At 45.5% G+C, this 15,509-nt stretch overlaps 1 protein-coding gene across 6 annotated transcripts in view; it reads right to left on the bottom strand.

The window, feature by feature from the left end:
* The window catches only part of PTPN13 (protein tyrosine phosphatase non-receptor type 13), a 1,388,150-nt gene that overhangs the window by 585,492 nt on the left and 787,149 nt on the right, over positions 1–15,509 (bottom strand). For all 6 annotated transcript variants that reach the window (XM_069630435.1, XM_069630437.1, XM_069630436.1 and 3 more), the window contains one exon: positions 14,356–14,445. In XM_069630435.1, the coding sequence (XP_069486536.1) occupies positions 14,356–14,445 (90 nt within the window). The remainder of the gene's footprint in view (positions 1–14,355; positions 14,446–15,509) is intronic.

The raw sequence follows: 15,509 nt of genomic DNA, 5'->3' as shown, positions 1-15,509 counted from the left end.
TTATAAAAGCTGGTTGATATCAATTCATCAGTTCAACAATAAAAACTGACTGGTGATCAATTAAGAGTAATGCAACCCCAATGGGTTTGTAAGTTCGTATTAGCAGGTCAGCCACTTGGGCTTCGAGAGCAGAGCTTGCCCAAACTCTGCCTTCCCGCTCCGTACCGCGCACAAAGAGTTGTACAAAATGAACTGTTTGAAAGATGGAGTGCTGACCAAGGACTTGGCAGAATCCATGCCCAAAGTGATCCAGTTCTTTACTGGGAGATCCCACATAGCGCGGGGACAGAGTGAGGGTGTAGGGCATGTATTTTAGTCATCCCGATTAACATTTGTCACTCAGCCCCTCGGAATATAGCAAAGTACAAAATGTGCGTACCTTTTAAACCAAAAAAAAAAATGCACATCAATATATCCTGTTCAGTGCAACATTGACATGGGATTTCCTCCTGCTCAGACCCTCAAGTGCTCTTGTGGTAAGGGTCTTGCCTCTGAACCCACCGACCACGGTTCAAATCCCAGCCCTGACAGTCTAAAATATAAACGCACCCACAGCGTTCTAAAATACATTCTAAAATAAATGTAGAGTGCACATGGATTTCCCAGGATTGGGGTGCCCGATTGTGGATCTTGCATGACATTTTTTGACAGATCCCAGATCCGGCCCAATGACAGCACTGCTACCTTGCTGATGCTCACGTGCTGGTTTGCCTCTCAGTAGCAAACACTTCTGCACAGGTATGGCTAGTAAAAGTCATGGTACGGTATGTCAAGAAGCTTAGAAACAATTCATAGTATGAAATGTGAATTATAAAAGCAGTTTTGGTAACCTGCGAGGCAATACCAGTAGCACCTGATAGGGGGATGGATTTAAACCTTCATCTAATTTCAAAAAAGGTAGGAGGCAACATAGTTGGCAGAGCGCATCAGTACACATGTCATCATTTGTCTCCTCTAAAAATCATGTTTCTTCCAAGAGTGATCAAAATTATTCTGGCTTCTAAAGTAACGCAAACCTGTCTCCGCTTAAATTGCATTGCAGTACACGTCTCAAAACAAAGTAGCTCTTTCGACCTACCTCGAGGCTCAGGGGAAGTTGAGTCACAGGATAAGGTGTGGGAGGAGGCATCCCTCGGGAAGCACTGTGGTTGTGATTGCCAAACATTTCTCTCTTTCCCCAATGTTATGTTTAGTGTGAGGAGTTGGTGGTTCAGACCTTCTGGAGGACCAGGTTTGAATGGGACAAACCTTGTGAGTGAATGGTGTTTCACCAAGGCCCTTTGAAGAGGATTGGAGCCAAGACTGTCATTCTTTGAAATAAATAGCACTGTTGAGATGGGACCTTTGTGGATAGGTTGGACAAGGTAGCTCAACTAGACTAAACCCAATTACTCTCTGGCAGGGATAAACGTATAGATGCATTTTCTGATGTCTGATTTAGGTATTGTGTAGATACAATAAAGTGGCCAAGTTAAAACTGGAATCAGAATCTGCAGTAAAAAAGCTGCTTAATATTAGGGCAAAAGCCTCATAACCCAGCAATCTTTGACGGTCCAGCTAACAAACAGGAGAGTCACCAAAGGCAATGTAAGGAATAGTCTGGATGGGAGGGATCCTCTTTGAAGCAAAACCAAACGTCTCTGCACAGAAGGTAAAATGCCCGATATTTGTACTGGTTTACCTTTGAGAAGTTTACAAAACATATGCAGAAGTGAAAGGTCTCTTTAGGAACATTACTTCAATTTAGTTGAATTCACTGCAATACATAAAAAAAATGAAGAGAAAGACATTCTGTCCCTCTGTGAAAAGTGGCCTATTAGGAGCAGTTGGTGACCAGGAGATAAAATACATAAACACAAACACCGGATTCACGAGGGCCACTAGGCTTCAGGCACTGGCAGTTTAAGAATGACAATAGAATATATTCAAGTTTTTACCAATCAGTGGAACTGATAGAACCAATGTTGAAGTGTAGAAGGGGCAGTGCCATGCAAGTGAGAATGATCTGTGTGTTATCAACTGTCGCACATTTGTTTAAGTCATATGCATAGTTTCCAGTCTAGCGCAAGGAGACCCATTGTTCAAAGAGTCAGAAAAACAGAAGAGTCAGCATAGCTTTAAAGGCGACTACTGTTTTTCTCTCTATATAATTACATTTAATAATCAGAATCCTGGAAAAGGCGGCTGTGGCAACTTCATACACTTGATTCTGGATCAATGCCTTTCACAATAATCAGTTTGGGTGTAGACCAACGTATAGGTCCACATCACCACCAAGGGCCAGGGAGGAACTGATCATGGATGGTCAAAAAGGATCTCAGTTATTTGCTAGCATCAACTTTCTCTCAGAATTCCATACCCTCCACCATCTGTTTCACTTGTAGAGGTGGACCGCGATAGACCACGCTTCACCTTTAAGCAATATTTCTGACTTTTTCTGATAGGCCACTTTCAAAAGAATATTTTGGTCCTCCACAGGGCAAAACTATACCTATTCACATTGAGTATGTTTTTGGCTGTTCACTTTATCCTTCTTAAGGATTGTTTCTCACACCAATGAGGCTGAGCTTTCTTTTTTAGCAGGGCATCTGCTATGTAGGTCCCCTTCAGTCTATTGTTCAATGCCTATACATCAAGAATCTAAACGTTCAATTGAGATGGCAGCTTAATGCAAAAAGGCCTATCTAACACGCTACCAGGACCGAGGGACCGCCCTTTAAATCAGACGAAAGAAATGAAATCTGGACTTCACTAGGAGGGCAGATACACAACAAAACCCCTAAATTGCATGAGCAGTAATAGCTTATTTACAATTCATACAATTAAACAAGAATCATCCGGCTTCTTTTCCATACAAACAGCGGTGGGGTTATTGGTTCCAATAGAAATTCAAGATCGGGTTCAATTATTTGTGACTTGTAACATGCTGCATGCCAACAGGTTCTGTCTTTCCGTCCTCGCCTTTTGTCCCTGTGTGGTTGTATGCTGCATTCTCTCCACCACCAAGCAGAACACAAGGCTTCCAACTCAGCATCCACCTTTTTGGATTGCTTTTGAGTGCTTTCTGGCTAAAATCGAATTGATGTGTGCTTCCAACTGTGCATCTACCATTTTGTACAGCCTTTGAGTGCTTTCTGGATGAAAGCAAACTTGGGTTTTCTTACCAATTTGGTAATGATCTGTAATTCTGGGCATCTCCAGCATGCCCATTGATTTCTGTCTGCTTGGCCGCCTGGTTTGATTCTATTGTTGCATAGTGCTTCTGACCATCTCCCCTGCTATCGTCTGACTCCCCCTTCCTCTCCCCATCTTGTCACCGCCTCCATGGTGCTCTCTGTCTCCCCTGTCTTCTCTAATTGCTTCTCAATCTCCTATCATCCCTCTCTCTCAAAGTCTGGAAGGAAGAAACTAAAAAAGGCACTCCTGAGTTCCAACCCTAGTCTGCCCATCGTAGACAGCTACATCAATGCTTCCTCCAGACAGCCTACCACTGACATTCTCTTTGCTGTTCCATCTTCTAACCTATGGACTCCCCAAATGGTCTCTGTCCTTTCCCCTTTCTCCTCCTCACCTATTACTGGCGGCACTAGATGGGAAGTGCTCTTGGCTCACTTCACATCTTCCAAATTCACCATTAATGTCTATGATAATGGCACTATCATGGCCCAGGGCTCCCAGCCCAACCTCCTTGACAGGTGTCTGCCTTCTTTTTGCAACCCCCCCCTCCCTCCTTCCACCCATTCTTCCCTCATCCCACCTCTCGCCTCCGCCCCAGTGATGGCACACCCATCCCTGTGCCCCCCCCCCCTCGCAGATGTTTTAAAGGGGCAACCAGCTTCACTTAGCTAACCTAAATTCTCGCTCTGGTATCAAATACTCCTCTGACATCTGTCACCTCCTTGAAGACAACTCTCCTGATGTGACCACTGTTCTCTTCTGCGACCTCTGCGACACTCTTTCTCTTACTATCCTTCCCTCTGACCCAACCCACTCTGCTGGACACACCATGGAGGGTCTCCTCTCAACAGACATCCCCCTCTCAAACCCTCTCACTACCCCTCTCCTCCTGGTCTAACCACTCTCTCCTCTATTCCCACCTTAACCTCCCATGTGCCCGGACACCTCTGCCCACACTGCCAGTCTCCTTCTCCGTCAATCGACCGATGAAGTGTGTGTCAGTCGCTGCATTTGCCTCTTCCTTCATCCCTCCTCCGCCCCCTTCATCAGACTTTCCTTCTGGCTCTGTTCTAGCTAACCTCCTTCTCTCTCTCTAACACCCTGGACATCCTTGCCCCCATCATGTGGATCCGCATGAAGCCTGCCTCCAATTGCAACTCTTGGTAAAACTCAGACTTCGCCGCTTTGAAACTTAAGTGCATACTGCAGAGCGGAAGTGGCAGGCATCTAGTTTATCCTCTGACAAACTGGCTTGCCGCCTACTTCAAAGGCAATACTGTCTCTCCATCTGCTCCAAGAAGAGGGCTCATGTCCAGGCCCGCATCTCTGGAGCCACCAATGACACGGCTGAACTGTTTACAATCTGCAAGGAACTTGCCAATCCTACCAGTGTCTCCTCCTCTCCTTCTCACTCCCAGGCTCTCTGCTCTGCACTGGCCACCCAATTTTCCTCCAAAACTCTGGACATCCTGTCCTCTCTGTCATCTACTCCCCACTGCCCCCTCCTTCTCTCGCTTCGCTTGGCCACCCTGCCCCCCGCATACTCTCCTCTTTTTCTCCCATTGCAACAGATGAGATTTCTAGAGTTGTACGCTCTATGAAAGTCTCCTCTAAACAGGTGCTCCCTTGCTCCTCTAGAACCAACACGGACACATGACCTCTCTCGCTCCAGCCTTGGCTGCCCTCTGCAACCACTCATTTACCACTGACTCCATCCCTCAACCCCTTAAGCGCTCTCTTGTGCACCCTCTCCTAAATAAAAAGCTGTCTGCTGACCCTTCTTTCCCGGCTCACTATCGGCCTATCTCTATAACCCCTTTTTTGGGCAAACTCATGGAGAAGCTGGTCATCTCCCAACTGACCCTCCACACCGAAATGGTTGGCTGCCTCCATGACCACCAGTTTCGGTTGAGGCACGGAAACTGCTCTCTTTAGCACCCGTGAAGACCTCCTGTCTAGCCTGGACTCTTACACTCCCTCTGTTCTGATCCTCCTCAAACTTTCTTCTGATTTTGATACCCTAGGCATCACGGACAGGGCACTGACCTTTCAAACAGACCTTCCGAAGTTACAAATGGGTCCTTTTCTCTCCTCCACCTCACTCTCTACCTGTTGCGTTCCTCAGGGCTCTATTCTATCGCCATGGCTTATCCACCTGGCCTCTCTGGCCCACCTGATCTCCACCTTCTCCCCTCATTTCCAGTGTTACGCCAATGACACACAGCTCTCTGTCAAGATACCTTCCCCTACCTCCTCCCTCCTGCCTGACTGCTATTCAGATTAACAAGGGGGGTCCTGGGAGTCCCTCTGCCAGACATTAGTCCTGGTTACGAGAGACTTACCCAGAGTCTTTAGCTCACTATCTTTCACAAAGAAGAAATATCCTAGACATATCAGTCTTTGTCCTGCCCTGGGGCAGTCCAGCACCGAAATGCTAGGCAATTCTCCTCTGAACAAGAGTACCAACAGAAACCCCAGACACGTGTTTCGGTCTGGTTGGACCTCATCAGTAGGGTGGATCTGTGCCTCTCTAAGAATAGTGAGCAAGGGGTCCACGTCTGGATTCCCCTAGTAACTTAGGGTGAGACCCAAAGTTACTTAAATATGCAGATTAACAAGGGGGGGTCCTGGGATATTGAAACACGTGTCTGGGGTTTCTGTTGGTACTCTTGTTCAGAGGAGAATTGCCTCGCATTTCGGTGCTGGACTGCCCCAGGGCAGGACAAAGACTGATATGTTTGGGATATTTCTTCTCTGTGAAAAGATAGTGAGCTAAAGACTCTGGGTAAGTCTCTCGTAACCAGGACTAATGTCTGGCAGAGAGACTCCCAGGACCCCCCTTGTTAAATCTGCATATTTAAATAACTTTGGGTCTCACCCTAAGTTACTAGGGGAATCCAGACGTGGACCCCTTGCTCGCTATTCTTAGAGAGGCACAGATCCACCCTACTGATGAGGTCCAACCAGACCGAAACACGTGTCTGGGGTTTCTGTTGGTACTCTTGTTCAGAGGAGAATTGCCTCGCATTTCGGTGCTGGACTGCCCCAGGGCAGGACAAAGACTGATATGTTTGGGATATTTCTTCTCTGTGAAAAGATAGTGAGCTAAAGACTCTGGGTAAGTCTCTCGTAACCAGGACTAATGTCTGGCAGAGAGACTCCCAGGACCCCCCTTGTTAAATCTGACTGCTATTCAGCCATGGTGCTCTGCCAATGACCTCTGCCTTAATGCCAGTTAGACAGAGATCCTTCTCATTGGGATGCCTGCTCTTTTCTCCCCCCCCCCCCCACTCTCAGGCCAGACTCCCTGGGTCCTCTCCCCTCACCCACTTCTGAGGCAAAAAAAACCTGCAATCATCTTTGACTCCTCTCTCTCTTTCTCTCCACAAATCATAGTCCTTGCCAAGAAGTGCAATTTTCAGTTGTATCTCCTCAGGTGAATTCTACCTTTCCTCACCTTCCTCCAGAAGCTCAACATCTCCAGAGCCCTGGTTCTCTCTACGCTGGACTACTGCAACAGTCTCTTCCTCAACCTGCCTATTTCCTCCCTTTGCCCCCTTCAACTAATCCAGAATAAGACTGCAAGACTTATCCTTGGCCTCCAGCCCAGGGAGCGCATCTCTGCAGCCCTAAAATATCTCCACTGGCTCCAAGTGACCGCAACAATCAAATTCAAGACCCTTTGCATCATCCACAAGGCTGTTTGAGGCCTGGGACCTCTTTACATCCAGCTTTCCCTCTCTAAACACCTCCCGGCCAGAGTCCGTCAGTCTTCTGGCTCCAACTCTCTGCAGGTCAAAAGTTTCTGAAAGCAGAGTGGGAGATAGATCCCTTTCCTCTGCTGGCTCCCCCCTCTGGAATGCCCAACCCCACCTAGACTTGAGCCCGATCATCTTAAGTTCCGGAAACTTCTCAAGACATTCCTTTTCTCCTCTTACTTCCCTCTCTCGTGCTAACTCTCCATCCGCTGCTGCAACTGGGGCCTGGTCCCTTCAGAGCCTTCCAGGCGGCCAGACCACCCCCTACCTGTCCCCCCAGCATCCTTTCCCAGCACTTTCCCTCAAGCTCCCTTTCCCGTACTACTCCATCGTGGTCCTCCCTGTCCACCACACTCATCCTCCATTGCTCTCCTCTTTCCGTGGCACTTGCTGCCTTGGACCGTCCAGCTCTTGCCTGCCCCCATCCGTGGGGGTACCTCACTCATGCACTTCTCTCTCTAAGTCCTCCCCCTTGCACTTACCACCCTGTCATGCAGTTGCACAGTAGGATTGTCACAAGGCCAATATAACCATTTTTGTTATTTTACTTTTTTGATTTCCATGCCCCCTCCCCCCATCTTGTCTTATGGCGCCTGGAAACACCTGTGTATAGGCGCCATACAAATGTCCAATGAAATAAAAATAAATCACGGTTAACTCCTTTTAAGCTGTTCTTCCCGTAGCAGTCTTATTGGGAATCATGTTGCACAGAATGCTATGCAGCCTGAAAAAGGAGATCACATTTTAGGGGACTGGATATACTTCCGATATGGCCTAGTGGCCAAATAGGTCCTGTTGAAAGTTGCCTTTCTAGCTATCAAGTTAAATTTATCTGGATTATTCTCACGAGTGAAATTTCACTTGATTAACATGGTCTCAGCACCCATGCCCTTCGATCAACTTTAAGGCAGGAGGCCTTTTGCCTTCCAGGCAGCAAAAATCTAAGGCACCTGAAGTTGTGCAGCTTCATTACATTATTTCTCAGAACAAACATAACCTGCTAAAGACCTCTAAAAGGGTCCAGTCAGTCATTCAGACTTAAGCTGTCATGAACACATTCAAATTATTGCAGAGGTATCAATCTATAAAGGTAGTGGGAATTAAGCTGTACACTAAAAACAAAGTGATTCTGTAAGGTTGTAATGTTTTGTTCACCACCTACATGCTGAGTCTTTGGTCAATGGAGTAATCTACTTCAGTGATCTGTGTTTGACCTCATGGTCACAGGTTTGAACTCAGGCAGGTCCACTTAGCCATTCTTGCTTCTGAGGCTGAAAAAATGTGTACTTTAAGTTGGGTAATAAACATAATTTTTTAGTCAGTGCCAAGATACCCCAATGCAGTGAAATTGTGTGCTATAGACACATCTTTTATGTCAGGATTGTTACCTTTTGGACAGGCACCAGATAGTCTAGATGGAAAGCCACAGCCTCAATGTACTCTCCAGTGACCTGTTGAGTACGCCAAGGATCCATCTTATCACCAGTCATGTTAATTGTCTACAAGGAGCCACCCTAATAACTACAATATTGTCATACCTGTCTCTTCCTAAGCACTTTCCTTCTTGAGCCCTCCGCTCATCCACCTCCAACTCTCTGAGGATGAGACGCGTCTCCAGGCAGAGTGGGCGGGCAGGTATCTGTCCTTGGCTGGGGCCTCCCTCTGGAACAGCTTCCTTCAAACTTTAGCAGAACCATGGGTATTTTATAAAAATATTATGGGTAACCTGCCCACCCTCTTTCATGATGTTCAGTAGTTGAGACTTGGTAGGCTCGGGGAAATCGGTAAAGTTATTTTGAAGCAACCCCCACAGGACATCGCTGTAGCTTGCCAACAGAGTAGTATTGCTGGCAATGCGTGCTGAGTAAGCGGCTGGAGCAGTGACCCTCATGCCTAAAAAAATCTTTTTGCATTCCTTGTCTGGAGGTGCCTTGGTGTTGGATAGTGGCACTCCAGCATGCTTCCTGGTGTTAGATGTCCCTGAATATATAGAGGGTCAGTTGGTGCAGGCTTGGACATTTTCTCCACTCATGGGTTTACTGTCCGTGTGAGGGATGGTGTAGGAACGGAAGGTGCAATGCTCTTCTTAATAGAGTTCTAGAGGGGCATACATTGGCTAACAGCCTCTTTCTCCTTTAAGATGTCCACTACAAAGTCAGGCTAAAAAAAAGTTTGCTGTGTCTATATCTCAAAATGCTCTGCTGCCTCTTTAAAAATGATTAAAAAGAAGTTGATCGTCAATGGGAGAAGACTCTCTAGGCTGCTCTAGAGGATCGTAGTCATCGCCTAAACCAACATCTAGCTCATCAAGGGCATGATTAGTGGTAGTTGCTGGCTAAGTGCCCTGATCAGCGTGCCCTTGCCAAAGATTTTGATCTTTATCACCTTGGTCTTGGATAAAATATAAATCACCCTGATCCTCTTGGACATCTTAAAAAATATTAGATGTGTCTTCAGAGAAATAATATGGTGGAAAGTGATTAAGTCTGGGACTCTTGGGAGGAGACTCTGAAGGTGGCTTACCCTCATGTACAAACAGTGTCTCTTTCCATAAAGGTCACACATTCCGACACCCTATCCATAGTCTTCTCACACTTTTCTTTTGTCCATGTACCTGTTTTTGGGGCTTCAGGAAGGGGGAAACAATGTCTTCTGGACCTACAGATCTTTTACCATGCCTGGACTTGTACAAAGAGTCAGTATACGTAGTACAAGCAGAGGAGGTTGCAGGTGTGTGTCTGGTGTATTTTTCCCCTTATTTGTGTTTGGAAATATGTTAATATGTTTCGACTGTCATTTCGCTGTATCCAAATCAGCGGTCAATGGGCGTTTATGGGTGGCAACTAGTTTCTCTTTGGATTTAGAGCCATGCTGCAAGCGCAAATGTGCAGTGGGCTTCAAACATGAGGGTTTGATCACTTTCAACGAAACCTTCGACAAACGTACAGTTGCCGTTGAAGCCCCTTTTGACGATACCATCAAAGGTTGGCTTGGGGTTGTGTGCTTCTGTGAGTGCACGCGTGTGCCTTTTTAACTGTGGACTTCTACATAGTAGAGCTTTCGGTCCACCTAGTGGGGCTAGCGACAGACACGCTGGAGTCTACTGACTCCACTAGTAAGTCTTCAGCCTCCAAAACGGAGCCATAGCCGCCAAGCTTTTCCTTGTCGCACCTAACAGTGCTGGTGGGGGAATGGGATTCGGCATGCATGGCGTAGGCCGCCCACCACTTGATGCGCCTGTCTTTCGGCTTAAAAAGCTTGCAGGAATCGCAACACTGTTCGACATGATCACGTGGAAGCCAATTGTTAAACACTAAGTGTGTATCTTTCCAGGGACGTTTTTTTAATACAGGAGGGACGGAATTCTAAGGGTGTCCGCTCCATAATGTTATATAAATTTAGCAGCAGCTAGACAAAAAGAAAAGAAAGAAAAGTGGAAAGAGTTGCTCTATAATAGGAATGCAAATGTGAAAGACCCCTCTCTGTCCCTACTGTGAAAGCCAAAGCCTGGTGAAGGCCACAGCCAGCCGTCGGGAAGATGATGTTCGTGGAAGCTTGAGACAGTCGCCAGACGTTGATGCATCGATCGCTGAGAAATATAACAATATAGATATTCTTTTTTTTAAACTGCATTTTATCTCATTTTATCTCGGTAGCAAAACTATGAGTTCTGCATATGCGACAGAGCACAACGGCGGGGAAAAACAATCTGAGGGACCTCGATGCGAGAAGGATCATGGGTACAATGCACGTCACACAGGTATAGTATTACAAACATGCCCATTTGAAGTCCCTTTTTGCATTTCGAAAAGAGAATGCAATACTCTGCACCTACCACTAGATGTCGGCCTCTTGTGAGACGCCAGAGGGTATCCTCACACCTATTCCCATTGGATCCTCTTCTCAGTTGGCCAGGGAAAGGCAATCACTTTTGGACCCTGGGTGTCGAGAAGTGAGGGAGGATCACCTGGGTCGAGGGTCCTTGAGGAATGGGGAGAGGTTACCTACAAAGCGAGACATGGTATCCACCTTTCCCTTTTGAGAACCAACCTCAACCTCCCTCAGCCTTTATGGGCTGTTGGTAAACCAACTCCCCTCATTTCCCCTCATTCAGCCCACTATGGTACTGGGACGAGGAAGAGGCGACTAGGAGTAGTGAACATTAGTAAGTTATTTCACCACTTTAGTACTGGGACCAGGAAGAGGCCTGCAGAGTGTTGTAAATGACAGGCATGTCTCAAGTGCCTCACTAATTGCAACCAGGCAATTCCAATTTGGGACTCACACATGCAACCTGTGAAGTGGTTGCAGGTGTATAAAAAGGGAGGAGACCAGCAGCAAAGAGACCAGCAGGAAATCATGTATGCAAGGAGCCAGCCCAAGTGGGTCCTGCAGGAGAGCCAGGATGCCGACAGACGACCCCCAAGAAGCTGTGTAGCCAAGGGCCAGGCGAGTTGCGAGAAGGGCACAAGTGTGGAAGCCTCATTGGTCGGAGGCCCGCAGCACAGAAGTGAAGCGCAAAGTGACCGACAGTGTTCGCAGAGATAAAGCAGAGCTGTGTCGAAGAGCCGAAACCAAAAGCACAGCTGTCCGAAGGAGACGCCAGAGACTGGTGAGTGTACACGGAAGAGCACTCTAACTTCTGGGGCTGTGTTGGGAAGCAAAAATAGATGCTGAATGAATGAAAAAGCATGCGCAAGATGAAATGAACCCAAAGCAACGGGTTGAGAGAAAAATAAGGACAATATAACCTGCAAGCGGCAGATTGAAGAATCACAGCTATTGAATACTAAACTAAATGAAAGCTATGACTTGATGACAAGTGTGTATGAAATTTAAATAAGGCCTATTGAAAGCAAAACATGAGCCATATGACACACAGAAGAAAGCAAGTATGGAAGATTGCGAGAGAGCATGAAAGCAAGGTGGTGAAGGAACAAAACCACCACGAAGAGAACTGCATATGGAAATACATTGTGGCAAGGCCAAAAGACTGGCAAAAAAAGAGCACATTGTGGCAGCCAAGAGAATGACAAGGAGAAGCTAAGTGATTGTGAACTATCACACGGGTACAGGTACAGATACAGAAGAACCTGTGTGGGCTATTGTGCCTATGGTTCCTGGTTGCTCGACCTGTAATGTGTGGACTGTGTGGTCCGACAACTGCGCGACCAGTAGAACCCCAATTGTGAACACCAAAGAAGTTGCTGGCGTGAAACAGAAGAAAGCAATCTGATTGAACTATTAAGAAACCAAATGGAGTGGAGCCTTTTTGAACATTGGAAGATTGAGAATAAGTACAAGTTGACTGTCTTGAACTCGGGAAAGGGAATCCCAAAACCTTTGTGGAACTAAATTGAACTTGGGGAAAAGGAGCCGACACGTAATCCAGGAGCTGGAAGAAGCACAGAACTTTACTTGGAATACTATTATTTCTATTGCTGACATCCCTTCACATTGTTTAGCTTTATGCAAGCAGAGGTTTTGGACACAGGCAGACTTTTGAGAAACTTTCTGACTCAGAAGTTCCTTTGTTTCTTTAGGTAGGAAAATCCCACCTTAGTATAGGGCAAGTTAGGCCTTCAACCGTCCTGACATTTGAGTTAATGAAAAACATTTCTGTTTGAACTTTGAATCGATTGTCTGTGTCTTGCTTCATTATGCCTTCACACTGTGCAGCGCATGTGATTCTAAGCAGATCCACAAGCCTCAGAAACTATATCAGGCCAACCAGATATTCACATTGGTCGATTGCTATACGTAGGTTGTACTTATGCCATCATTATTGTCACTGATTGTTTTTGTCTTATGCCAGTAATGCTGTCGAAAGGTTCACAACAATGCCCTTCATGTGCACCCAGAAAAAATATTTTAGCCATGCTCAAAAGTAGTGTGGAGATTTTAGAAGAAGTTTAAAAGGATATGAAAACATAAAAGATAAAATACAAAACACAATATATATAGATGGCATGCAAAAAAGAAAACCACATGAATAAGTAATGTATGTTAACATGAAATAAGAAAATGTCATTATAAAAAAGAATATTTGCCACAGTAACTGATGAAAAACGCTAAGGTTAATTAACCCGAACAGGCAGGATTAGAAAATACAGGTCCAAATGAAACCCTGAGTTTTGAGGAAGGAAAACTTATTTTCAAGCACACCCAATAACCCAGGGCTTAATGTTGCAATATGCTACACAAGGTCACTGCAAACCAAAGAAATCCCATGTAGGCAAACATGCTCCACCATAAGCAAGCTGTAGAAGCATCAGAATCAGCTATAGAGCCTTTGGACTGCCCAAATAAATTGCTGGTGATATGAAGTTGCATAGTTATATTAGCAGTTATCCACCATGTCAGCCAAGCAAGATGCAGGCCTTCCAGACAATAATCACAGGTAGGGTCAAGTATTCTCCAAGCCATCAAAACGTGCAGCACCACTCCAGCTGCCCTCGACACCGCCACTTTCCCTGTTCTCCTGCTTTGCCATACCCATTATCTGGGTCCACAATGAACTTGCCTCTGCAGTAGTTTACGGCCCTCCACACCTCCCACTGCCACTTGATGCATCGAAATGGACAACACATTCCCATGCAGGCCGCCAAGCATCCAGCCATCTCAGGGTGGAGTTTGTCCTCTGCCCTATGTTATGCTGTTTTTTGACCAGGAGTTAACAGTGTTATAGCCGCCACAATGAGGCAAGCTGGCAGATATTCTCCCTTAGCTCTCCCTATGCATTCTTGGCTTCAAGCCTGAGCTCATACATTGGGCATTTGGGAAAATGAATACCTGTACAATCCGCATCAGTGGGGTACAATGCTTAATTAACGGCCCAACAACATTTCTATTGTAGGAAGTTCGACTTCAATGCTAGTTCAACCTTTTTGAAATTTCTTTTTTCTGGGTAATATAATTTACTTATGCTTCTCGTACAAACTGATGTCTATAAATAATGGAAAAGTGTTTTCTAACTTAGAGCTTTTGGTCTGAATTACATACTCTATATGGCAGGAAAATCATGTTTTGTTATGCGAGTAAGGCTTGTGGAGAACTTCAAATGATATGCATCTCACGTTTACTGCACAAAGGTCACGTAACCCAAAGACTCTACAACAGTAGGTTGTCAAGTAAATGTTGTTAGGTCCACCCTACACAATAAAAGGTAATGTGCCCTGCTTGGTTTCTCAGAAACATAGCAACCTATCAGTTTCCTTCAAAAATACAGAATTATATCAGGTGAGTGTTAGGAGAAAAATAATAAAACCACTACACTCAAAGAAAACGATAGCCTTATTACAATTATGTTATTTATTTTTTACATCACAGGATTTGCATTTCACTAGCACCCAGGACACCTGGAGTCCCTGCAAATACCAGCTGTGCACAGCACAAATTCCAGTAATAGAAGGTAACTCACCAAGTCCATACTTGGGATCCTTCCTCAGCTTCACCAGGGTAATCTCCCTTTCAGGAGAGGAGGCAGAGCTCAGCTTCTTTTGTCGGAGATCTGTAGAAAGGAAGAACATTTACAAAACTTAGATTTGTAGAGATCATAAATACCTTGTACTTGCTTTGTTGCATTATTTCAACTCATTCTCCTAACCTAGGTACATACTTTTATTTAGCCAGCTTTGATGGCAAGAAATGACTCGCATAATAAGGGTAACCAGGTGTACATTCCTGAACGAGAGGATTACCACCATGCAACTTTAAAACGCCCTTATAGAAGTATTACAACAATATGAAAGAAGCTACCTATAGTTCCTGTTTTGCCATACAACTTAACACACAACTATTTAATGACATTAGCTTTTAAACGTAGAGGTGTATCGCTCATTAGCACCCTGAGTCGGTGCGCCAGCCAATCAGGAGGCACATAACGCAGGCTCACACTGCTAGTGTTCAGGTTCCAAGCAGCCTGATGGCCGGTTCCCCCACCCACCATCTCTTCCACCCCCTCCATCCCTGTTTTTGTTTCTCCCTTCCCAATCCCTCTGTCCCCACTACTTTTGGCCGCCATGAAAATGGAAGAGGGGCTCCATACGGAGCCCTGTCTTCCGTCCCGTTCAAGGAGAGAGAAAATACTTTCCATTTAAAAAAGAATTAAACATTAGCACCCGTGTAGCTAACTACACGGGTGCTAATGGTGATATGCCCCTCAGTGGCGGGCTGACCCTATATGTAAGGGCTCGCCACCCTCATTAAGGGACCTGAGCATCTGCCCGCTACCTAAAGGCATATTTCCTCATTCATTTGTCATTCAATCACCTCAATTATTCATATTTTCATCAGCACTTCTCAATGAATCAAATATTCCACTTAACAGCGTTTCACAGATGTACCTTTTTAACCACATACAAATCATTTAATGTTGGGATTTGCGCAAATGATATTTTAATAATTCAATATTCTAACACTTGATTGAACACATAATGCCACTGGGGAATTGATGGCCAGTGGCATTATGGTCCATACAAAATGAGAGCCATCCCCTAAATCTTCTGAAAAGCCCAAATGCCAGTTTTGAATAGGTAATTGTGACAAACATGGACTATTTTAATATCTCCTTTG

This window comes from Ambystoma mexicanum, chromosome 6q (assembly GCF_040938575.1).
Source record: "Ambystoma mexicanum isolate Mex_15411 chromosome 6q, UKY_AmexF1_1, whole genome shotgun sequence".
NCBI lineage: Eukaryota > Metazoa > Chordata > Amphibia > Caudata > Ambystomatidae > Ambystoma > Ambystoma mexicanum.
This window is presented reverse-complemented; position numbering and strand designations above follow the sequence as displayed.